This window comes from Anthonomus grandis, chromosome 4 (assembly GCF_022605725.1).
Source record: "Anthonomus grandis grandis chromosome 4, icAntGran1.3, whole genome shotgun sequence".
NCBI lineage: Eukaryota > Metazoa > Arthropoda > Insecta > Coleoptera > Curculionidae > Anthonomus > Anthonomus grandis.
In genome coordinates, this window is record NC_065549.1 from 25,878,563 (window position 1) to 25,905,465 (window position 26,903).

The 26,903-nt window shown below is 34.9% G+C and overlaps 1 protein-coding gene across 6 annotated transcripts in view; it reads left to right on the plus strand.

Annotated features, from left to right (window-relative positions):
- LOC126735711 (dihydroxyacetone phosphate acyltransferase) overlaps window positions 1-26,903 on the plus strand; it is a 138,478-nt gene that overhangs the window by 101,022 nt on the left and 10,553 nt on the right. For 5 of the 6 annotated variants that reach the window (XM_050439785.1, XM_050439784.1, XM_050439787.1 and 2 more), the window contains one exon: window positions 16,602-17,232. The exons of the other annotated variant lie outside the window; for it this stretch is intronic. In XM_050439785.1, the coding sequence (XP_050295742.1) occupies window positions 16,602-17,232 (631 nt within the window). The remainder of the gene's footprint in view (window positions 1-16,601; window positions 17,233-26,903) is intronic. 6 annotated transcript variants of the gene reach the window in all.

The following is a 26,903-nucleotide window of genomic DNA, read 5'->3' on the forward strand; positions in this document are numbered from 1 at the left end:
TCAAGTAACTATTCGGATTCTGAAATTAAAAAGGCTGTGTATTTAAGTGCTGATTCTTTTTATATTTTTCAACCCAAAATTATGTGAGTAAGAAAGTATACCGCTTTTGGCCACAAATGAACTATATAATCAAATTATTATAAATTATTTTTTAATACACTTAACGTACGGAAAAAGGTAAAGAACCTATTACCTCAGTCAGAAATGTTGAATAAAACAAATTTAGTAACTACTGGAAACAAAAAATTGCAAGGTACCTATAAGTAAAATTATTAAAGATGTAAAAAAATTAGGTGAATTAAAAAAAAACAGCAATTATGAAATGGAATAATATAATAAAATAGAATTGACCGATATTCTTTCTTGATGTCACGATGTATCTGACATATCCGCTAAATAACTATTAAACTGCAAAACTTGTAGTAACTCTCAAAAAGAAGTAAGGTGATCCTTCTACTAAAGACAGTGAACTTTCAGAAATCCATCAAGGACAAAACCCTTCATATAACAACTGTATATCAAAAATACGAATTAAAAGAGAAGAAGGACTTACAAAAAGGGCAAAGCACGAACCACAAAAAAGCCAAACGATGCACATAGTACGTTTTAGGGTAATTGAAAGATAATCAATAAAAAACTCTACTAACTATATTTTTCTACTGGATATACTAATACATTTTAATAAAGCTTATGGAAACTTAAATTAACAACAGGCTTTACATGAGCTTCAAATTGTGCCCCTTTTTTAACACGGTAACACCGCGATGCGCGATGTGCTTCATCTCAAACTCAAAGCGAAAAAGAATGAGGAAGGTCAAGTACGACTGAATTACGTCTTACCGGAAAATATGGTTACTCGAGCATTGCTAGTGATTGCCCTAATCGCACAAATCAGAAGATTGATTAATGGAAAGAAAAGCGGCAAATAGGACTATGGCGACAAGACATGCAATAACGACAGGACCGGTATAAGACACAAATAATAAAGTTAAATGAGTATTATATTTAATTTATATTAGTAGCGGAAAAATAAAAACACTATCTTTAAAGCTTTTGTTATTTTTATTGATTACATATGTCTCCTATAAAAACATCATCAGAGGTACAATACTTCATACTTACAAAACTAAACTAACTTATCAGTGAAAACACATACTGTACAAGTAAAATATCACCATATATAAAATCATTAAAAACGGAAAATAGAAAACCTAGTGAAATTGTTAAGTCAATCATACAAGACTTCAAAACATTTATTTTTAAATTATGATTTTCAGCAATTTAAGCCAATTTTTCTAAATCACTGTTAATTTTATTTTGATCTATGAGCAAGCCTGGTACTTACTCCAACACAGTGATAGCGATCTTCAAGATAAGATTTAAACAATGTAATAGTATTTCTTGAAAACCCAGAGCCCAGAGTACTGTAATTTAGCTAGTAGTAATCAATTGGCTCTCTCAATCTACGGTATCAATGAATTGGCTCTGATGTCATTGATCAAGCTCAAAGGACTTGTGGTAGTGTTATATCATTTTCGGAAACCTGATTGACAATCTGGGATTATTTTTTATGTTAATATGACGTTCTAAAATTTGAAATCACTGGTAACATGCTAGTAGGTCTAATATCTTTAAAACCATGAGGAAATGGCTCTTAAGGCAAGGGCACCATAATAACTTTCTTCCATTCACTCTGAAAACTGTTTTGCAAAATAGATTATTTACTAAAGGTTTCATGTATGTAAAATATATTTTAAAAACTTTAATAGAAATTCCATCAATTCCTACGGCATTAGTTCCAATATTTTCTATAATATGTAGAGCTTTCTCTTTACTTATTAATTTTATGTTAAGTTCTTCCTGATTTATATTTTTTTATTTGTTAAAAGTTGAATTTTTCATTAGATGTGTTAGTGTAACTTTTTAACTCTCTGTAATAATTTAGACTACCTTCGGTTTTCCGCTTCATATATTTGTGGCGTGCATTTTCTCCAATATTAAAGTTTCTAAAACTTTTATATTGGTAGTAATCCAAGGAGTAAATGATTTTTCTTTAATTTTTTTTAAGTTTTGTTTTAGCAGAGGCATATTTATTAATTAAATAATTAATATTATTGTTAATTATCGTCACTTTTTCATTAATATTATTAGTATAATATACATCATGCCATGGCAGTTGCTGATCTTCATTTTTGAATGCCTGGTATCAGTATTATCATAATCGCGATATTTTATAGTTTTATTATATGGCTTGTATTCAGAGATATTTAGATTTACATATGTATGTTAACTTATGATCAGTAATACTTTCAGGCATAAGAACAGATTCAGATGTTTTACATTCAACATTTTTATTAATAATTATTTGGTTCAAGAGAGTAGCGGTACTTAAAGCAGCGTTGATTCTAGTCGGATCTCTCAGTTTTTGATGAAGTGTGAAAGTTTCTAACCAGGTAATAAGTTTTTAACTTCAAGCTTTTGTCTGAAAAGATCTATGTTTAAATCTCCTAAAAATATAATACTGTCATAATATGGTACTGACACACCTAAGACATCCTCCAAAAAATTAAGAAAGTTAAATGTATTAGTGGTAGGAGGTTTATAAAGGTTTGTAACAAGTATAGTTTTATTATTTAAATTAAATTTAAAACTAAGATATTCAAAATCTTCTGTGGCGTTTTCAAATGTTACTAATATAAGTTTTATATATTTACTTTTTCGTACAAATGCCAAATGCTCTCCTCCTCGATTATTTCGAACTCTTCTTATAAAATTATAACCAGAAATATTAGTTGTTAAAAGCAAGTCTCTTATTCGGTTATCTTAAGTTCTTGCCCAACTTTGAGATTCAGGCTGCAGCTCTTAAATTTTTTCCGGAACTTTTTGCGGAAAACCTTAGCCATTCTTCTAGACATTTGTTAATCCTTAACCACATAATGTGCCAGAGCATCCTCAGTTAGAGCAGTCAAATGGTCTTGCTGCACTTTACAGGTCACACCTTACCGAATCTTTTGGCCATTAGAATGATGGGCCATGGATTCATTGAATGTCAAATCCGGCTCTGGTTGGATTTGCCACGACCCAGCGTCTTCGTGGTTTCCATAAGAAGCCAGTCGGTTAACGTGAATGACTCGAGCTTTACTCCGCGACACCTTTGCATTCTCTAAATAGCATGGTTAATAACTTTCAGAACTTTGTGTGGCCCATCACAGGATGTTTGAAGTTTTGGTGATTTTGTCTCTTTGGGTTTAAAACCAAATCACCGTTGTTGTACCTTTAGTCTTTGGCATTTACATCATATGCGTCAATCATCGGATCGCTGGTATCTTGAATGAAAATGCGCGCTTGACTATGAATGACATCATTCTTCTACGCAGGTCGCTGACGTAGTCCTTCCTGGCAACATCGACTCCTGGCAAGCAACCAAACTTCGGATCGCATGGGAGTCAGAGTTCACTATTAGAGCCGGAGACTCTCCTGTGCATCATAAGTCAGCAGGAACAAATGAAGAAAGCCATCACATTTTTTTTGATGGCTAGAGACTACTTTGCCCAAATCCCGATGAATGTCCTATTGTGCCCAATATGACTTGACATTGGGATGATACTGGGCAACATCTTCCCTTCCCAAGTTGGCTTTTTCCGTTTCTTTTTCCAGTTTAGTACTGAATATCATCGGAATCTTCCTTTTGGTCTTTTATAAGATCCTCATTTTGCGAAGTATCAGCGACGATAGTTAATAGTAGTAGATAACAAATGAGCACCTTCCTCCTCTGTCGGCAAACAATGTTTCCAATCCTTTAGACAGAGTCTTCGTGAAAAGGCATCTGCATTTCCATGGCTTTTCCCTGCTCGGTGTTTATTGTCAAACTAATGTAGCTACTCTATCCATCTTGCCACTTGACCCTCCGGGGATTTTTAACTGACGCAGTAAGTTTTAATGCTGCTTGATCAGTTCCCAGTAGGCACGTCCTCGCATAGAGGTACTTATAGAAGTGCTTCATCGCCTTGACAACAGCTAGCAACTCTCGCTGATTACAGAATAATTACGCTCTCTCTTGGGCATCGTCTTACAAAAATAGCTAATGACTTTCTTCTTGGCTATTCTGGATATGGGACAGCACAGCTCTTATGATCACATTGCTAGCATCGGTGTCCAGTACAAATTTTCCTTTAGATATGGGATCGCTCAAGTGCGCTTGTCAGAGCCTCTTTTCGAGGTGATCGAAAATTTCTTGACAGGCTTAACCATTGGAATTTTTGTTCTTCTTCTGTCTGTTCTTCTTGGTCAATGCTTTTGCGATGTTGGCAAATCGTTCGTGTTCTTATGACATGTTTCAGGTGTGACTGGTAATAATCCCCGGTGAAGCATCTCTAAAAGCTTCACCGGGTGGTCGTAGACTTCTTGGTCTTCGGGGGATAATCTTTGCAGGACAGCAGCAGCTCTCCTTTCAAGGTCAACATGAGAACAGCCGGCTTCTCCCTGGAGATTGAGGCAGTTTGTTTGTTTAGCCAAATAGATTCCGTGTTGCCACAAACTTCCTTCTTCTTGTCCATTGCTGTCGCGAGGACAGCTCATCGAAAGTGTTGACGTCTAATGCTGTGATTTTGTTTTGAATATCTTGGATCCTATCCTCCTTCAATGAAAAAATTTGTTTTTTCAGTGAAGATTATTTTTACAGAATTTTTTCTTTTAATACTTTTTTCAAATTGGCATTATTTTTTAAAATCTTCTTTTCCAACCGGACAAAATTCTACTAGGTTTTCCCAAGCTCACTTTTTAAATTGGTGAGTGTGGCTTTTATTTATTTTTCACCAATGTTCAGTTGACTCCAATTTATACCCCACACCTGACACATATGTAGCGTTTTTACCGTTCGTTAAAGTGTAAATGAAAACACTCGATGCACAAAAATAGTCAACTGATTTAATATATATGTAGACACTAAAAACGATCACTTAAGACTACTAAAAATATTTATTTACTACTATTTATGTCGATAAAAAAAAATTCGTGCCAATATTTCAGCTTGAGCTGGCCTCCTAGCGGCGAGGGTTTCTTATATATTAGCTAAACCATTGTTCCGAAAGATTCGCTAACCTTCCGCGTGTCTCCAGAGATGTTGTGGGGTGTGCCGCCGCTTGCGCCACCGCGGTGGTTCAATGACGGAGATATATTCGCGGCGTTCAATATGATTACAGATTGTCTAAGATTTTGTAGTAAAGTGAAGTGTAATTCTCTGCGACCTTCCTATAAAACAACTTAACACAACCGCCAAAGGCCTGTCTAAAGTCTAATTGTTTTTTAAGTAAAATTTTATTATTTTCCAAAATAATAATTGGAGTTTGCATAACTTTTTCCACAATTTTAGAAAAAAAAACAAAAATAGAAATACACCGAAGATCATTGATATCTGGGGTGGGTACATTTAGACAGAGGGATCAGATTTGCCCGTTTCCAACTTTCTGGAAACATCAGAACTTTTTTTTGCCTTTCTCTTCCCTACAACCTCTATACAGCGGTGATCTACTTTCCCGGGTCTGTGAAGGGGCGTCCTGCAGGGTGCATGACTTGTGAGCAGGCCTGCTAGCTTTCGCATTTTTTGCCTGAAGTGGCCCAGTATGTTCTCCCCCTTCCTGAAAGGCAGACTGCCCAAAAGTTTTTTGGAGTGTTCCAGTGTTGGCAGTTTTTCCAGTTCTAACCAGTGTCTAATATTCCATTTCCAGGTTTTATCGCTGACACAGCGTGTTAGTTCTGGGCCTATGAGTCTGTTGCTGGCCCCGTTCATTGCAAGCTGGATTGCTCTTTTGCAGCACCATGGTTACCCATATTTTATTATGGGGTTATCTCTGGCCTGTGTTGATCTTTGCCTAGCTCCGCGAGATCCTCCGAGCACTTTTGTTCAGTCTTTGACCTCGTCTTAAACTGTGCTAAAGTATTTGTTGCTGCCTGGTCTCCGGTAATGATTGCGAAGGTTCGGCTTCTTTCATCACTTGGATATAGTTCCGGATTCCTATTGTTTGCTTGTAAGTATGTAGCTTCCAGGCTCAGGTTCAGCGTTGGTTCCTTGCCCTATTGTCCATCCTTTGACACAGACACTGCTTCCCCGATCATCGACCGTGTCTTTCCTTAGTTACAAAGAGTCTGCCTAGCTGTGTGACTTTGGTTTTGTCCGTTCTTAGTATCATACGGCCAAGGTTCTGTATATTGTCGAATATGTCGAATGATCAGTGATGATCAGTGATCAATGACCAGTAGTCTTTTTGCCCCTGTGGTGCTTCAGCTTATTACTTACTAGGTGTAATACAGGCGTACTACGAAGATAGCAGTCGGTGTCATTGACATCGCTCCTGCTATATCCAGACACGTTATTCCTTGTATTTTGTTGAGTGTCTGAATAATCCCCGTTTCTGCCGCATTTGTTGCACAACAGCTGCGTTTTTATCCAGAGTCACCTCACCTTCGAATCGCAGGTATTCGCCAAAGAGCACTAGGTCTCTTATGGGCCTCGATTTTGTCCTTTTTGTGAAGGCAACTACGGTGGATTTTGTGGGGTTTACACAGTTGTTCTTCCAGGCACCAGTGCTCGACAAAGCTTTTTGCATTTTTTCGAATACATGAGCCTGGTTACTCGCCCATGCTAGTAGAACGATATCGTCTGCGTATCCTCCAGCGAAGATATGCTGTCTCTCTATTCATCTTAGGCTGTCTCCACACCAGCGGTGAGAGTACTCCTCCCTGCGGTGTTCCTCTGAACACCATGACTTTTCGTGGTGCTGTTGAGACTCGCTGTTGCCATTTTTTGGTAAACCCAATCGCCTATCATAGGATGTATACTTACCGTGCAGCTATGGTTGATTGATTCATATGACGTATTGTCAAATGCTCCCTCAATGTCTAAAAAGGCTCCTAAGGCGATTTCTTTGTCAAAGATTGTTCGATCCTCTTGGTTATCTCGTATATCGCTGAATCACAATATTTACTTAAATAAAAAATAAATAAATCGTACATAGAAAGGTATACACCTCCCTGATATACCTTTCTATAAGCTTTTCTTCTGTTTTTAGGAAGAATGGTGTAAGGTAGATTCGCGTATAGGACTCGCATCCCACTTTTGGTGGTTTGCTTCCCTCCAACCGTCTGGTATATGCGCCGTGGCTAGATTGGCCCGCATTATTTTGCATAACGCGGGTAGCAGTAATTCTTTGCCCTGCTGTAGCATGATAGGTATAGTACCATCTATTTCGAGAGACTTAAATGGTATCTATCGTCCATTTAAATTTCTCGTAGGTGACAACCTTTTTTACCAGTTACCAGTTCTCATTTTTGCCGCTGTTTGGAATAACAGGAGTCGGGTATTTGGCCTGGGTTAATCGGAGAATTTTCGGTCCCGGGAAGTGAGTGTTCAGCATTAAACCGAACGTTTTTTCTTTGGTTATCATATATTTTCCATTAGAATTTATGCACGAACAAAGACCCCTTGGCTATTGCCTTGTTCTCTTTGCTCTGCTAAACACTTTTCTCACTCAGTTTTTGGATCCGCCAGAAGGTTTTCCCTGCCTGACATGGTTTGCTTAAGGGATATGATTTCTCAAATGCATCTCTAATAGCCTCTGTACCGTATTCTGTCAGCACTTCAAGCTCTAGATTGTTTTTGAGGTTTTTTAGTCCGCTTATCTGGCCCCTGTAAATATACGGTTCCTGCATTAGAGCTATATGAATGACATTGTCAGCCGTGTGCCGTATTAAAGCCGCGGTTGCTGCCTAGAAGTGGTGTAAGTTTATTTGTAATAGCTTTATTTCCATACAGGCCTGTTGTTTAAGATTTTGCGGAGGTCCCCGGCGTTGGTCCCTTCGTCTTCATCGTGTTTCCTGTTTATGCTACCAAAGTTGAGGTAGAGCGATTGCTTCGCTTCCTTCACTTTGGCCCCGCGTCTATAAGGAAGGTGAGCAGGTAACTTGCCATTCTGGTCCTCCCTCATAGCGGATACTCGCCACAGGCGGGTTGTTTTGTACATCCAGCCTGTGTAAGAGTACTTTCGGTTCGTCAACGAGCCCCGTCATCCACGCCTTCACCTTATGTGGTTTTGGAAGTTTAATTGAAGATTATAAATTCAGGTCCTTCCTACCTGAACTTAGATTACGAAGTTCTTAAGTTCTTTTTAGTATTCACAAGCATTCAAATATTTAGTTGCTATGAATTTATATTGATATGACGAATACTTGACGTATGTGATTTAGGGTGCGTTTGGCTTAGTTTCGCGCTTTACCGTAACTAAGGAAGCATGTTCATCAAAAAGACAAATTAAATTCGAAGCTAAGACTCTATCTTATCGGGAGCATTATCCATTTCATAAAAAGTCCGCCAGAGAATATTTTCGAGAACTTGAAACGACACTTTGAAATAGTTCGCTATCGAAAGCTAAGACGCCTGAATTTAAAATTACGTATATGATATGAGTGATGACGAGTATATGATGGTTTTTCATTATAATAATAATATTGCGATATATTCATTTATTTTTAGAAATTGGTAAATCATTACTTGACGAGCTAAAGTTGTTTGTTCTAGTCGGTTCTGTAATAACTGTTTTAGATCAACTGCATCCGTTGTATATTTTATATAAGGATACCCTTAATTTATTATCCAATTATCCACATCAATATTAAAGTCTTCAAAACAAAAAAGAGTATCGTTACTAATAAATAATAAGTCAGGTAATAATTACTCGTAGATTAATTTAAAAAATTGATAGATCAGTTAAGGGTGGTCTATATAGATTTCCCAAAACCAAGTCGTGGTACCAAAAAATAATCTAATCCATGTTTCAAAAAGTTAGATTTCTATTGTAACATTATAAATTATTTAATCTCCTTTCTAACGAACAACCCGACTGGGACACCCCTCCCACCCTTGTTTTGCCTTATAAAGGTGTAGTTCACTGCAGGCTAACGGTATGACTTATTTTTTAATGAACCAAGTTTCAGAGATACTGTAGTTAGTAATAAGTTAGGAATTTGATCCAGAAATGAGTCAAAAGTATTAAGAAATGCATGTCAAGGGAAGAGAAAGGAAAGGGGATACTAAAAAAAAGGAGGGGAATTAGAAAAAAATTTTTAGGACTGTTAAAATAACAAAAAACTCAAAAATAGTAAAATTAGTTCCATAAAAGGCGGCAAAAAGATTCAAAACACACCTCTGCTTGCATAATTTTTTTTTAGTTTATGACTTTCTCTATATTATACAAATAATTCAAAAACTCTAGCTAACAACCTGATACTAAGATAGGAATTGAAATACTCGATGCACAAAAAGAGTCAACTGATTTATTTTACAGGTACACACTAAACACGATCACTTAAGACTACTAGAAATGTTTATTTACACTGTATTTATATACTACTTTGTATGTCGATTTAAGTATCGCGCCAATGTTCCGACTTGAACTACATCGTGTCCACTTTTTATACAATTTAATGTTATTTAGGAAAAATATATTGTTTAAACCTATTCTGGTATAATAATAACCTGATCTGGCCAATATTTAAATGCTTTAAATTATTAGGAATGGAATGTTAAAGATAATTGCATCATATAAAAAAGTTCTCTTAAATAAGGCTGTCCGGTGGTGTGGTATTGTAAACGTATTTAAAGATCAAAGAGTTCGAAAATGAATAATAGTTTCCTCAAAGGAAAAGATTCATTAGTGTTTGTTAATAATTTATGGAAATAATTAGCCATATGAAAAACCCTACCATATTTAGCTATCTCATTTCTCCAATCTTCCCGCTAATACGATCGTACTTTCTCAAGTCAAACATGAGTTTAGCACAAGAATTCTGTACTTTCTGGATTTTATATTTTGTATTTATATCTAAACGTGGTCCACATAAAAAGTAATAGTACCTAAAGTGCTAAAACACTAAAGATTCATTTTTTTTGAAATTTCTTGTTTAAAATATGCATGCCAGAATACAAACATTTTAATGAAAAGTATGGTTTCTGAGTAGTTTTTGCCTGGGTTCTAAATCTTAAATCAGTGCACCGCCATATTCCTAAGTTTTTCACGGACTTAGCATCGGGAATTTGTACATCAATATTATGTATATCTAGTTGTTCTCTAATTAGCCTAGTCCTGTTTTTAAACAATAGCGTGATAGAAGCGTGAAGTTCTGTTAAGTTTTAATTACTGTATAGAAGTATAAATTAAAAATAGTAAAACCCAATACACTTCTCTCAGAAGTCCGCGATCCCACAGCTGGTATTTGCGGCGTTGTCCTTATAATATCCTTATAATATTTACCTTTACCCATATAAAAGTCTATATATTTCAACTGAAATATATGGACTTTGGTATATTCTTCCTTTCTTTCTTATTATTCGAATTCTTATTTCCATATGATTCACCTACAGTATTTAATAAAATTAAACTACTTTTTAAAAACAAAAAAATCCTATATATAGAGAACATCTCATTTTCATTGCTACGAATATTTTCATTGCACGAACATTTTCATCGCTAATGAAATATTCAATTATATCAGACTTCTAGCCACTAGAAAATGCATATTTCTTCTCTTCATGGAAAAATTGATATTTTACAGATCTTGCATACATAGGCCAGTTTCTGTTAGACAAATTGTTAAAAAAAAATCCTAAATAATGCCACTTAAGTGATATAATATTTAATGCATCACTCAATTTTTTATTTGCAAAAAATAGTACACAACAGTTTAAAAGTTTGTAATTTTTATTTTTGTTGGATATAAAATCATTAAGTTAAAAATCATTAAACCACGTTTATACAATTAAAATCACATTAAATAAAATAAATGTTTTTTGAAAATTTATTATAAAACTTACAATCTCTAAACTTTCTAAATTTGAAGACCAAAAGGTCACAATAGATAATATTAGGAAGATGCTATCAAAATGAAAAACTTGTATATACACTTACATATGTACATATTGTAGATCGTCTTCGTCAATAATATTAACTGTAATATCATATCAATATAAGAAATTCATAGATCCTCCGTGATCCAGAGTGTTTTATTTTTTATTATTTTCTCTGTCTATATATATAATAATCTATATTAGGAGATGAACTTGGACAATCGTTTTAAGAAGCCAATCCACTTATCAATTTTTTATAAAAGTAAAAACAAAACATACATAAGGTTTGTGGTTGTAAATATTACTTTTTTGGATAAAAATACTTGGGGGGACTAACATAGTATTAGATCTTAGGATATGTACAAGGTGTTGAGTGTACGAAGTCCCACTTTCTCGCTCTTCCGTTCAATTCGAGTCTCTCGTATCTATTTTTAGGTCACCGGCTGTTATTCCAGTTGTAAGCGCCTAAATTAGGGCTAAAGAATCAAGTTGTTCTGTTTTTTACCGGGTGCACTTATCCATATCAGCTGTTAGCTGTTGGCTGCCGTATTACACGTGTGCTCTTATCCACATCATCTGTCAATCTTCAAGTGGAGCTGGGCTGGTAATATCGATAATTCAAGTTTATTAAAAATGGTAGTGGAGTTTGTCATATATGCAGTAACAATTGCTCATTCAATGAAATCAAAAATGAACTTTTTGGGTATCCGTGCGATTTCTGCAAGAAAGTTATCTGCAGAGAATGTGGTAGCAAATCCTTCAGTGAAATCAGAGTTATTGTGATGGTTTCGAGAATGAAGCCATTTGCTTGTTCCCTCTGCAGGGAAGGTTTATTTAATATTCCTAAGTTAATGAAAAGAATAAATGATTTGGAAACCACTATGCACAACCACAACTCAGAATCCATCGAGAGAACTGTCACATTGGAGCAACGTATTGTTGTACTTGAAGAAACTCTGCATAACTTGCCTGCTCTCTCAGCAGATTACAGCTGTCGGGCGTCTGCTCCTCCTATTTCCGCTCCTAACACGAGTGTCATACCCGCGCCAATCGACGAACCTATCCTAAGTGAGCTGCATGAGCGCCAGAAAAGGACCAATAACATTATATTTTTTAACTTTGATTCGAAAGAAGACAGAGCTGATGTTGTCCAGACTAAGAAGCTGCTGACTGAATTGTGCGAAAGTACCGTCAACGTGCTGGCCGTTAGTACATTTGGGAAGCCGAATCGTAACGGGCGTCAGGCTGTTAGGGTGATTTTTGGTAGCACAGACGATGTTAGGCTTGTTTTGAAGAACAAATTGAAGACTGTCGGTAAATTCTTTATCGAGACGGACATGACGCCTCGGCAGCGCAATGAGCTTAAGGCAGCCAAATCGGAGTTAAAGCGACGCAAAGAGGAAGAAGAATATAATCTTTATATAAGATACATCAATGGTTCCCCAGAATTGTAGCAAAAAACTAGAAAAAACTAGTTTTGTACATCCCACCACTGTAATTTTCGAGCAATTTCTGGATCAGTTTACACTTTTAATATCAAAGCTAAACCATAATGTAATAATAGTGGGCGATTTTAACGTGTCTGATTTCTCTATTAACTCACCTACAGGTAATCATGTTAGTCAAAAGTCTATTGCTGTGAATCATTTTGCTAACACTTTTAATCTTGTTCAGTGTAATCACATCCTAAACAATAATAACAGACTATTGGATCATGTTTTATCTAACTTCACCTGTACTGTTTCTCGTAGTGAAGTGCCTTTTGTCTTGGAGGATTTGCATCACCCTGCACTGGAAATTGATTTTACTGTCTCAGGCCAACGTGTCCATAATTTTGAGCTTAATAAAAACTTATCTCATTCTTTTAACTTTAGAAAGGCCAACTTCCATCTCCTTTATGACTCGATCCTTGAAGCTGACTGGTCTACTACTGTGTATTGATCCTCTAACGTTAATGATGCATGTGGAGCCCTATATGATAATATATTGAATGGCATATTTGCCGCACACATTCCTCTTAAGCAGCAACGTAAAAGAAGATTTCTAAATTATTATTCTCAAGAATTGATTAAGAACATTTATAGGAAAGAAAAGGCTTTCAAGGACTTTAAAATGTACAATTCTCCATTCTATGAAAATAAATTCCATTCTCTTAGACGCCTTATCAAACTACAAATACGCAATGAATATATATTGTATATAACACCGAAAGGAATATTTCTTTGGATCCATCTAGCTTTTGGAATTTTATTGGTTCTAAGAAGGCTGGCACCAGGATTCCTGGTATGATGAGGCTACCCGATGACGTGGTAATTAAAGACCCACAAGACATAGTTGATGCTTTTGCACTGTTCTTTGGTGAGGCATTTATGCAATAAAATTTCATTAACCATTCGTCGACGTCTGATAATGTGTCCCACTTTGACATTTTCAACGTTGATGCTTCCCAGATTATTTTGGCTAGTAAAAAACTCAAAAATAAGTTAACATCTGGTGTAGACGGTGTGCCTAGCTTCTTGGTTAAAGATTGCATTGGTGTCCTAGCTGATCCGCTGACCTACATTTTCAACTTAATACTGTCAACAGAACACATTCCAGAAATTTGGAAGACTGCTAAAATAATACCTATTTTAAAGCTGGGGACTCTGATCAAATCGTGAACTACAGGCCAATCTCATTACTCTGTAACTTCTCAAAAATTTTCAAAATTATCCTGAATCGGTCGCTATTTAGTCACGTAAAAGAACTCATCTCTGTAGACCAGCATGGATTTTTTAGCGGGCGATCTTGTGTTACTAACTTATCCTGTCTGTCTAGCCACATCTGTGAATCACTTGATGTTAATACTCAAGTCGATGTTATTTATACCGACTTCCAAAAAGCCTTTGATCGGATAGATCACTATATTTTGCTGCATAAGTTAACTCAGTATGGTTTTTCAGGGAAATTATTTAATTTATTTCATTCCTACTTGATTGGTAAATCTCAATATGTTAAATATATGAGGGCTTTAAATCGAAACTTTTTAACGTAACGTCGGGTGTGCCACAGGGCTCGAATCTGGGTCCGCTCCTGATTAGTTTTTTTATAAATGACTTGATTGAGTCACACTTGTCATAGGCTGGCTTTTGCCGATGATTTGAAGCTGTATTTAAATGTATATGGTTTGGAGGATTGTGTTTTTCTTCAAAACTGTCTAAATACATTGGATTTACATTCGTTCCACACTTCAACAACATAGTCAAGTCAGCCCTGTGAAGGCATGGGTTCATAATTAGAAGTTATCAGAGTTTTACTTTGGAATCTACGATGAGACTGCTTTTCTGTTGCTTTGTGATATCAAAACTGGAATTTGACTGCATTATATGGAACCCGCTCTATCAGAATCATGTTGGTCTCCTTGAATCTGTTCAGCGTAGAAAGTTTTTGGCCTTCAGGCAGGATGGCATATATCTATATAGCATATATTTGTTCTAATTTTTTGGATAACTTTTGAGATTGTTATTTTACTTTACCTTTTTTCTTTTCTTTTTATTCTTTTAGGTTTGTTTTGTGTTTTTATTTTAACTATATTTTTCATTGTTTTGCAACTGTTTCCTGTTATTGGGCAAGTTGCCTGTCGGAAATAAAGGCTTAATAATAATGATAATAATATTGACTATCACAGAAAGAATCTTCTTAAAATAAAAAACTTTCTTGTAAATAATGATTATCCATATAAATTAATTAATAGAATATTATTTAAAAATAATCAAAAAACTCAAAAACAGATCAAAACCGCCGAAAAACAATTCTTTAAAATACCATATGTCAGTAATCTCTCTGAGAAGATTACAAGAGAACTTAATGACGATAATATTAACATTGCTTTCAAGAATAGTGAAATGATTGAAATTGAACAATACTCACGTAGCATTAATAAAAAATAGGACATTGACCATCTCTAAGTAATGCTTATTTTAACCTAATTAGCAACATAAAAGTCTAATTCTAAGAACACCTCGTACATAGCCTAAGATCTGACACTATGTGGGTCCCCAGGTCCAAAATAGTAATATTTACAACAACAAACCTTATCTATGTTTTGTTTTTTCTTTAATAAAGAAATGATTTTTCATCATTAAAGAAATTAATTTTTCATTAATCATCAGTGGTTTGACTTGAAACGATTGTTCAAATTCATCTCCAACATAGATGCTTATAACATCACAGAGAAAAAATAAAAATTAAAACACTCTGGAGCATGGAATTCAATGATTTTAATTGCTTTTTATATATCTTTTAGAGTCTTGAGGATGATATCATAGAGATCGAAACGTCAACAAAATATACAATTAATCGTCTGAAGTAGTTTTTTTTTGACTAATATCCTACAAAAATAAAAATGAAGCAAACTAATAAACATTATATGTAGGCAAAATTTTATTGGGCTCATTTTATTAGAAAAATAAGGAAAAATAGAAAGGAAATTGTAGTCGATGAGCATTTAACGTTGCAAGGCCCAATAGTTTCATCCCAAATATAAAGCAGGTAAAAAAATCTCTTACGTATAATCTGGTTGAGATGATAAGGTTGTCTGCTTAGTGTACAACCATTTCCCTCTTCACGTAAACAGAACCATTCAATTTCGCATTTTTGTCAGATCTTCTTATATGCTGATTTATTTATTTAGACGCCTGAAAATTAAACTTAAGAAGCAAGAGGTTTGTTTGCTTATGGTACTTTGAGTTTTACTTGACAGTAGTTCGCCATATCGCATAGTTAAAGATCATTGATTTTAAGCATATTATACCTTTTCTTGAATGTTTTAAGGTTCCACCGTAAGGCCAAAAGTCAGTCCTGGTCTAAGCTAGTTTTCACACCATTATGGAACTTTGCTCTCACTTAGACGACAAGTACGAACTGCAACACATGGCAAACATAGTTAGTTATATGTTAAAGCAGGCTTTAGCAATTAGCACATACAAATATGAGAAAAACAGCTAGCCACGCACGAGGGACTTTATTCCTACAATAACACTATCGTATAACTTCTACTTTTTCCGCACAGACTAACCCACGTAGACTGCTAAACAATTTGCACACCTTTTCTCACATTCACCAAAGGACTCATTAGTCTTAAGTATTCGCAGCCAGTTTTTTACTGATGAGTCAGTTTTTTCTCTTCTAATGGTCTTTAGTTTTCTAAAGTAAGAATAATTATTGTATTGTAGGTCTGATGATGAGTGATATATATATATATATATATATATATTTTAAATTAATTTATTTTCAACACCCAAAGGACTCCAGTAGCCTCAATATTTAATAAAATAAAAGTGAAAACGTTGGTAATTTTTATATATAATATAGGCCATGAGTACTTTCTTAGATATTTTTTATGCATCGTGATTAGGACCAAAATATAACGCTACTGCTAAAAATTGCCAACGTTTTCACTTTTAATTTATTAAATATTGAGGCTACTGGAGTCCTTTATGTGTTGGAAATAAATTAATTTAAAATTGTTGTGCCCAATTACCTATAAAATATAAGCTTTAAAGAATGCTTAAGATAAAGGTTGGAAAGTCAGCAATTTTTAAATAGAACTATTTAAGATTTATTAGATATCTACCACACAGTAAACATACTAATATTTCGACTATTGAGCCTTTAGTACAACATATAGAGGCTATAAGTTCTGTATAAACCAAATCTTTTTTAGGGATTCTTTAAATCGCTGAAAATTGTAAAAGAGAGATACGGCTGTATATATTTTCATTTTGGTGAACCAATCTATGTTCGCGAGTTCTTACAAGATAAGTTAACTCAGAGTCAACATTCATTCGGCTCAATACAACTACATGAAATAAGCGAAGCAGAAAAGCGTCTTATACCGCTGTTGGCCTATGAAATAATTAGAAAACAACAGCAAAGTACTGTTATAAGTTATTTTAATTTAATAGCGTTAATATTAAATAATAATCTCACAAGAGGGCAAGAGTTGACTAGCAATCAGGAACTTATAAGAGAAATTCGTACTTTACGAGAAACCCTAAGGTCATGGGGAGCTACAATATTTGAGAAACATATTGATGATGAAATAGAAGAAAGTTTGTTGGTGCATCAAAATTTAATACGCCGTGATAAAAATATGATTGGTCTCTTCAGAAAAACAATTTCAGTGGGAAATTTAAACCCCGAAAAATTAAAAGCGCATAGCTTATCAGAGGTTATCATAAGCTATTCGGTTCCTTTTGTAATGCTCCAAGTATATGCCAATCCTGTTTTGCATTATCTGGTTGATGCAGCACTCTTAGTTATTATTCTAAGAAGCTGTGGAAGAATGGATAAAGGTAATTAGTAGACATTTTTTAATCACTTTTCTTCAATTTCACTCAGTTGAAGTATGATATATATGCTAACTATTCATTTCCCATAATAATTAAAGTATACTCGAAACCAAGAGGCAAGACGCATATTCAAAAACAAATGTATACGCTCGCTCTGCTGCATGTATTGGCTTTCTTGAAAGTTTACGCTATGATACATATTCGCACGCACGATGTTTATTTCTGGGCTCTTGGCTTTGAATGTACTAAAGTACTAATATAATTTGACAAGCATAGGGTGTCACCTAATGCAATATCATAATTTGAAGAGGCCTTTCCATTGCTGGATTGATGGTTTCAAAAAACGTGTGCTCTAAAATGCTTGGTTTGTAAGATTCAGGGGTATTGTTTGTAAAATTCAGTTTTATTTTATACTTTCTTAAGACATTTTTTCATAGCATACCAAACAATAGCTGGCAATGAGCACATTGTCAGCTATTGTTTTGTTTCCCATCTTCAAAAGTAAGTATTTTAGAGCCCAAAAATCAGAGGCCTTGCTTAAAAGTAATGATTTAATTTTGTCTTTTTTAAATGGAACACCCAGTATTTTATGATGTCTGATGTTGTAGAGCATTTTGTTAAACTGTTTTTAATAATAAATATTTTTTTCTACTACCATGCGTAAAGTATTCACTTTACACTTTTCTCTTTTTTATGTTTTCTTCGGTAATAGAATTTTTTTTATGTTACACTTGTGTAAAATCCCTTTGTTTTATTCGCCTACGGCTCATGCGAGAAATTTCCCATTCATAAAAGAAGGATGATTTTACACTACTTGTTACATAAATAACTATTTTCTACTACCGTGCGTAAAGTGCTCACTTTACACACTTCTCAGGGTGTGTAAAGTTTCACTTTTTATGCACTAATGCGTAAAAAGTATAACTTACGCACTAGTGCGTAAAAAGTAATTTGACGTTTAGTTTATAATTTGTCAACAAATGTCTTGACGTATTTTTACCGTAAAGTCGTTTAAATGGGTAAAGTAATTTGATATTTTAAAATTTTTTTATGTTTTCTTCGGTAGTAAAAAAAAAATAGTATGTTACACGTGTGTACAATCCTCTTTTTTTATTCATTCATCAGAAAAGGCTCATTTTACACACTTTTTAAATAAATAACTATTTTCTACTACCGTGCGTAAAGTACTCACTTTACAAAACTCCCAGGGTGTGTAAAATTTGACTTTTTATGCACTAGTGCCTAAAAAAATCTTTTTACGCGATAGTGCATATACATATTATAGTCCAAGTATAGTCTTTATATAGTCCAAGTTTCCCATTCATAAAAAATATCATTTTACACACTTGTTACATAATAGTTATTAATAATATTTATTTATTATTTTACATAAATTATATAACATATTATTACATAACTATTATCTAACAAGGGTGTAAAATTATCTTTTTTTTATGAATGGGAAATAATACGCATGAGTCGTAGGTGAATGTGACATTTCCAATGAATAAAAAAAGGTGATTTTACACACGTGTAACATACAAAATTTTTTCTATTCTTGAAGAAAACATTTAAATAAATCAAAAATACTAAATTATTTTACGCACTTCACGGTAAAAAAACGTCAAATTTTTTTTTGACAAATCATAGTTTAAATTTTAAATAAACGTTAAATTACTTTTTACGCACGGTGGTAGAAAAATAACTATTTGAACTTATCAAATTAAAAAAAAATTAGAGTTCTCTGTACGTTTGTTAAAGCTTAGCAATTTTAGTGATAAAGTATGAAAACCGCCAAACTTGTTTTTGCCGATTGCAATAGTGTTTTGGTATTTTCTTGTTCACAAAAGTATGGAAACATTTTACATATACTTTTTCAAAATTAACTTTAGTTATTGCTCGGCCTTATTTAATAGCTTGTGGTTTATTAAAGTATTAATAAGTCTAATGCCAAAGTGCACGTATTACAACGCTGACTTTAAACAGAAAATAGTTGCGTTATACCAGAAAGGTGTAGAGCAAATTGACATTTCGATTTTCACATCAGGTTTTTTTTAACGTCCGTACGAGGTTCGAACTGACAATTTTTTAAGAAAAAATGATACCGCTAATTTTTCTAAAAACGAAAACCAATTTTGTAATCACCATTTATTGTGGAGCAAATTTAGAAACATTGTCATAGATTTTTCAACAGGATAATTATCCTAAACACACCTGCGGCCTAGTTAAGAATTGGCTTTCAAAAAAAAAATCGGGTATTGGATTGGCTTTTCCTGTTACCCGATTTAAACCCTATAAAGAATCCTTGACAACACTTGGCAAATTAAATTATAAAAGGAATGATCAAAAACGCAAAAGATCTATGGCTAGTTCTGTAGGAAGAATATAATTAAATTTCAGTCGATTATTGTAAAAAGCTAATAGACTCAATGAGAAGGCGATGCAAAACAGTCATTAAGGCCAAGGGATGGTCGACTAAATATAAAAATAAAAAAGAGTTTTTGAATAAACAATAGTTTTTGTTTGTACTTTTACAATATTTCCATACTTTTGTTAACATTTATTTGAACAAAAATTTTTTTACGAAATATTTTTGGGCGTTAAACCTACTTTTTTACTTTTAATAAAATTTATAAAAAAATACAAAATAAAATATTAACGATTTATAAAATTTATCCATACTTTCGTTCGTCATTTTATATGAATATTACCGCCCTGCAAAAAAGAGGTATTGCTAAGATACAGTACGAACTTATGTTTATGCATGATAGAGTTCTGATTAATGTTTAATTTTACGTTTAAGTTTACTTTACAACTTACAAACAAAGCTTCTTAAACTTTTTTTGTTAATTTTAAAATAAATTTTTTAAAACTTCATTTTTTGCCTACTTTAATTATAACTAAGTATAGCGTATTCCATTAAAAAAAAAACGGGTCATTTTTAGACTTTGCAATAGCCAATATAGTATTTTAGCTCGGATAATTTGGAAATCGTAATTAAAAAACAATTGCATGCAAAATAAGTCTTGCGCCATAAATATTCAGTTTTTTTTAATGGAAGCGTCATATTGGAGGCCTATATCTTTTTTTAGAAACTACACGATTTTTAACAAAAAATATGTGCAAAGTGTTTTTTAATTTCAAGCGAAGTTTTATTTATTACATTTTCGTATTTACAGGGTGTTTGTGATGGATACTAACTTGGTTATTTTAAATGAGATACCCTATATTATATTTTTTCTATTCTTTATTCTACTCTTCTTTCAAAATATTTTTTTCTAATAAATGTATTTAGGTTGAGGAATTGAAGATTATGCTGAATAACATCGCTTCCTCTTGTCTTGGCCGCCTGCGGTCCTCTGATAGGTATTTGCTGTTTTTATTTTTTTTTAGAAATAGGTTGTCAATTCGGCAGTACAATGCAGGGATTTCATTTAAAAATAAATCGACGCCTTGCAAAAAAAAAACAATTTTAAATATCGTTTTGAATTTGGAGACATCCTTTTATCTTCAAGGTTGTCATAAATGCCACACTAAAGTGTAAGAAGTGTAGAAGAGTCTCGAGTCGACCGAGGTATCGAACGGTTGACCGCGGATAAGCAACGTCGAGTATTCGGAATACTTTAAAATACTGTGGACATTTATTTAGTTGCATATTTAAATAGGATTAGAACAAAGACAATAAAAAAAAGACAAACAACAACAGAACGGATTATAATACACAATAGCTCCCCATTCTAGGGGGGGCCGGATATTTGGGAATATCAGAACAAGGAAGAATGAAAAGAGATTCGGAAGCAAATGCAGTTCAGAGGTCGATGGTAGCACCACAAGCAGCAGCATAAGAGATGATGACGCTACGGAGAAAAAGAAGGTAAAGGAAAGAAAATTGGCAGAAAGAGCAGAACGGGACAAAAAAAGATTAGATCGGGGTAAGTCTGGAAATCCTATATCCGGGGAATAAAAAAAACCTGTTCAAAAAGACCCTACGACAAGTCAACAACCTCCCCTCGGTAATTCCAAGGGTGTCCGGGGAATTGAGCTTCCGCTCCAACTGGAGAAAACGACTATTAATAACGAACGGCTCCAGATCGAGATTCGGGAGAGAGAGGCTTTGATTATTAGATAACAAGAATCCCTTGAACAAAAGGAAAAAGAGGTTGAACTTTTTGAAAAGCCATTCTTTCTTCTTTGAGATTTTAACTCAGGCAGAATCAATGCAAATAAAAATTGACAATTTAGAAAAAGAAAATAAATCATTTAGAGAGCAGCTTTCCTTCCTGAATCTCAAACTGGAAGAAACATTGAATTTCAATAGGAATTTGGCGACTAACGCAAATCTAGCTAATGAACTGGCAATGTTGAGAGGTCACAACCAGAGAGAAGAAGAAGAGTTAAACTCTAGAAAATGAATGCGCACCGCGCAAGACTTCTCACCTGATGGCCTCAAGGGACGCCAGATGTTGAGATGAGCATACCGTCACAAAATACAAATAGAAAAATTGATAACTTCCCAGCATTGCCAGGCACGAGCCGAGATTCTAAGAGTACCCCTCTTCAAACACCACTTTCCAATCGATCACTTTCAAACTAAAACAGAGCTAAGCCTAACCAGGATAACAACGCGGTCAAAGTTCCAAAGATAGTATTAAAGGACACGACAAATTGGGTGCAAAAGCACAAACTTATCATGGATAACAAAATCCAGTTGAAGGAAGTGAAAAAGGACAGGATGGGCTTAGCTCTGTTCCCTAAGACATCTCAGGACCATAGGGACCTTACTAAGCTTCTCAGAGAAAATAACCAACAGTACTTTTTGGAGGATGATCGTAAGCTTAATTGAATATTGAGAGGATTCGATCAATGAAAGCACTGGGTTTCACCCCCTGCAAATTGGGCTGGTTTAAGACTGGTCCAGGGCGAAGGAGGGAAACCGACTTAATCAGGTTCCTTTTGCCTAAAGATCAACAAAAAATTTACGAAGTGAGCTCTCTCCTAAATATAAGGGCAGTGCCATCGGTCTCAGGAATTGCGATAAGGAAATGGATAAACTATTGACACTGCCCAAAGAACCCAAACTTTGTCAATAGTCAGAAAAAAAATGCGACAGCAGTGTCATACGCGGAAAAAACTCGACCCGAAATTCACCGCGTTTAGGGGCTAGAGCCAAAGAAGGGGGTGGCCACGTCACCAAACACTGATACCGCGGGGAATAACCCACTTTTCTATTTATTGAGTCTCCCCGAAAACGAACTGAATCAAAAAATCGGTAACCTCCTCAATAAGCTTAACGTCTTAAATAGTAATCCAGCGATAAAATTGCTCCTAGGTGCAAACTTGTAGACTGGGGGATTCGGCCAAATGCCTGAATATTGTCAGTTGGAACGCGCAGTCGCTTTACCCAAAACGCATCGAACTTTGTGAGTTCCTTAACAATAACAACATTGACATAGCGCTGATTCAAGAAACCGTCTTGAGACCGCACACTAAACTCAAAATGCAGAACTACAAAGTGTATAGATACGACAGGCCAAACATAGTGGGCGGGGGCACGGCAATACTAATCAAAAGAAACATTACCCACCAAGAAGTACCGCAATGTAGTACAGACCCGGCAATGGAAAACACGGCAATTAAAGTATTACCACAAACAAATAGGTTCTCATCACCTCAGTATATAAGCCACCATCTCAATAATTAACAACAGAAACAGTAGACACTTTTTTTTAGAGAAGACACCCCCTCCGTAGCGGCGGGGTATTGGAATGCAAAAATAGAAGCTGGGGATGCAGAGCAGAGACAGCAGCCGGGCGCACACTGGAAAGATACGTAAGTTAAAATACCATAAAGGTAGTAGTACCAAAAGACCATACACACTATCACCATGCCACTCCTGATATTCGAGATATAGCAGTCACAAGAAACTTAAGCCATAACAGTGTGGTTGAAAATATGGACTCCCTTAGTTCCTCTGATCATACCCCAATCCTAATCACTATAGCTGAGGAAATAAATCCCTCAATAAAACAATTAACAGATGCAATTAAAGGATCGTTTAATTTAGCAACCACTAAAATCCCAATCCCAAACACCCACTTCATAGTCTTTCCAATGAGAATTAAAAGGTTAATAAGAACAAGAAACAGACTAAATAAACAGGCTAAACTGCAAAAAGACCCAGAGGCAAAAAGAATTGCGAATAATCTTACTAAAAGAATAAAAAACGAAGTCTTCGACTTCAGAAATGAAAGTAGGGGCAATTTTTTAGAAGAACTTAACGATGGCGATGAAGACAAATCAAAATTCTGGAAGGTTTCAAAAATACTGAGAGGCATAACAAAAACAGAGTTCCCGCCAATAGAAAAAACCAAGACGGTCTTCTGGTATACTCGGACTGGGATAAGGCGGAAACTTTTAACAGATCATTAACAGAACAATTTGACCTAAACGATATACCAGATAATCCCGAATTACGTAAAGAAATAGAGCTATCAAACGTACAAATCGAAAACCTACCACTAAACGCATTACCAAACTACAAAAGTATAAGCCTACAAGACATAAGAGACGTAATTAAAGACCAAATGAATAAGAAAGCACCAGACCATGATGAAATAAACAACAAAATGCTCAAGACCTGACAATACACCCTTGGACATAAAAACCATTTATAACAAATGTATTAGCCCGTGCTATTTTCCGGTCGAATGGAAAAAAGTAATTGTGGTAGTAATACCTAAACAGGGTAAAAACATTAAAAAAAAAATGAAAAAAATTTTGAAAAGGCGGTACTAAGCAGATTATGGGAGGAGCTAGATGAAGTCAAAATAATCCTGGAAGAGCAGTGCGCATTTACAAGAGGATTATCAACTGAGTTGCAGCTTGCACGGATACAACAGAGTCTGGTGGATTCATTTAATGCGAAGGGATTTACCGCTATGATCACACTCGACATCGAAAAGGCCTTCGATAGAGTGTGGCATGACGGTTTGATCTATAAGTTGCAGAAATTTGGAGCGTTCGCAAGGTTCACTAAATTTATTAAAAATTTCCTGAAAGACAGGGAATTTACTGTTAAAATAAATGGAACTATCACCTCCTTTAACAGAATAAAAGCGGGAGTTCCACAAGGCTTCCCGCTCGCACCAATTTTATTGAACATATACCAAGCGGACATTCCAAAAAGCACACACTATTTCTGAGTCGCATTATTCGCGGACAACACTTGTGTCTCTGCGAGCTGTAAAAATTTAATCCAGATATCAGCGCATATGCAGAGTCATCTAGATAAAATTATAGTGGGCAAACAACTGGAAAATTAAAATAAATAGTAAGAAAACAGAGGCCATTCTAATAATAAAAAAGCATGAACGCAACATCCCAAATTTGGCAATATCGGGCACGCTGGTCCCCTGGAAAGATGAGATAAAGTACCTAGGAGTATATTTCGACAAAAAGAATAACTTTAAAACGCACATTATAAAGCAAATTATTTTATGCAATGGAACCATTTATGCGCTCTACTCCTTTCTCTGCAGGAGCAGTAAGCTCTCTTTGACTAATAAATTAATGGTCTATAAACAGGTTCTACGTCCAAAACTGCTTTACGCCTCAAACATTTTCTGGAATACCACGAAGACGAACATCAGAAAGCTTCAGGTGTTTCAGAATAAGTGTTTGAGGATGTTCACTAATGCACCCTTCTTCGTAAGGAATGTTGATCTGCACTCTGACTGCAAACTTGATACAATACAAGAATACATAGTTAAAAAAAATTCCAAGTTCAAGGAAAAAGTCAGAAGTGTGGACAACTCCCTAATAGGAGAATTTCTCCTGAGACCAAGAGAAAACCGGCCATGGAAAGGCGTAATGTGATATTAGCCGCCGAATTCAAATATACTGACTAAAACAGTTCTTTTAGTATCTAAGTTGAAACCAAAGGACTGAGATCTCTCAGTCCTCCGGCCGACTCAGTCAGGCTTTGTTTTCTCTGCGAGGAGTGGGGCTCGGGCTGTGGCTCTGCCCAAAGATAACTGGCAACCTTTCCTCGAAGCCTAATTACTCTTTCCTATCCTGAATAAAAATCCGTTAATCCAACCTCAGCACCCAGATGCTACAGAGAAAAGTAGTATAGGGGCTCAAAGTACCATAGAACGCAGTTGCAACTGAGAAGACCAGCAAGAGCAATAACAACTAGTCTGGAAGAAACCAGCGAGCGGACTCTCTAACTCGATAGAAGGAAAATATCTTTCTATTATAAAAAAAAGTGTAAACCCTACTATCAATCTCAACTGGCTTCGATCGGGTAGAGTTCGGGTTGCCGTCGGCTTTGGGATAGAAATATAGAAAGAGGTTGTATGGTCTTGCTATTACTTTCGTCTCTTTTTAGTACATTGAAAAAAAGATGTATTTATCTTTGTTGTGGGGATGTTTTTGTAGCAGATTTGAAAATCAACGAATTCTGATATATTCATATTAGACCATTAAGCCCCATTGTGCAAGGACCAACATTTTTAAGAAGTGATAAAGGGAATAGGGTCGGCTTGAAAGTAATTCTAAATGAAATTTACTAATTAAATAAAGAATAGTATTTTATTAGAAAAGGTTAAACCATAAAAGTTCACAATAAAATAATTTACTTAAATCACTTGGTTACAACAGATAATTAGGGTTTTATTGCGGTCAAAAGATCAACGATATATCTTTGAGTGAACTATAATTTGTTAACTACTTTTGTCAGGTTTAAAATGATCATTAAGTTTATAAGGTCATATAGTTTATCCACGGTTATTTATGCCCAGAAATTGGGAAATTCCCAGTGATTCCACAGAAGGGAATACAATGAGTTTTATTACTCTTCACAAATAGCAGGCCATTCTATAGGCCCCCTGCGCCCTATCCATTTATCTGGAAACTCGTCGTCTATTGCCGAACGGGAAGAACATAGTGAGGAGGAGCGCCGTCTTGCTGGAAATATATTTCAGCCTCCTCAAGTATAGGGTTTCCATCATCATCGATTTGGTTTTCAATGGATTTAGTGATAAGCGGATTGATGGCGATGATTTTATTGCGACGTTTGCTAACGTCGTACTAGAAAACGATGATGTAGCAGGCGAGTAGCAGAGTGCACGAAATGTATGCGTGCACATTGCCATATTTTGACTTTAGGAGCCTCTTTATGCTGATTAATAAACTAAAAGTACTTTTTCTGCCTATTTTTAGTTTCAGTCTTAAAAAGTATACAGGTTATTAAATATTGACCTCCAAACTTTGTAGTTTTTTTTTAAATATTTATTTTTAATGTGACACACGTTAAATGTTATAATGTTATCTTTTTAACCTTTTAATTATCTTTCATTTGACATCTAGATATTTATCTCTAGGTTATAAAAGGAGCAAAATGATAGTATATTCCTAAAAACATTTTTCTTATTATTGTTATAATCGACAGTAAATATATTTGTCTGTATTCGTGCACATACAGTATATAATAGCGCACAAATTATACAATTTTGTATTTCCAAATAATAACATAGTTGCAAAAATGTCGCGCATACTGCCTATAACTTTTTGATTACCTGGTATACGAAAAAGTGACCTTTATAAAAGTTGTTTTGTAAGTTATTTCCCACATTCTTACTTGCTTGAATTTTTCCTGTCATTTCTGATTTGGC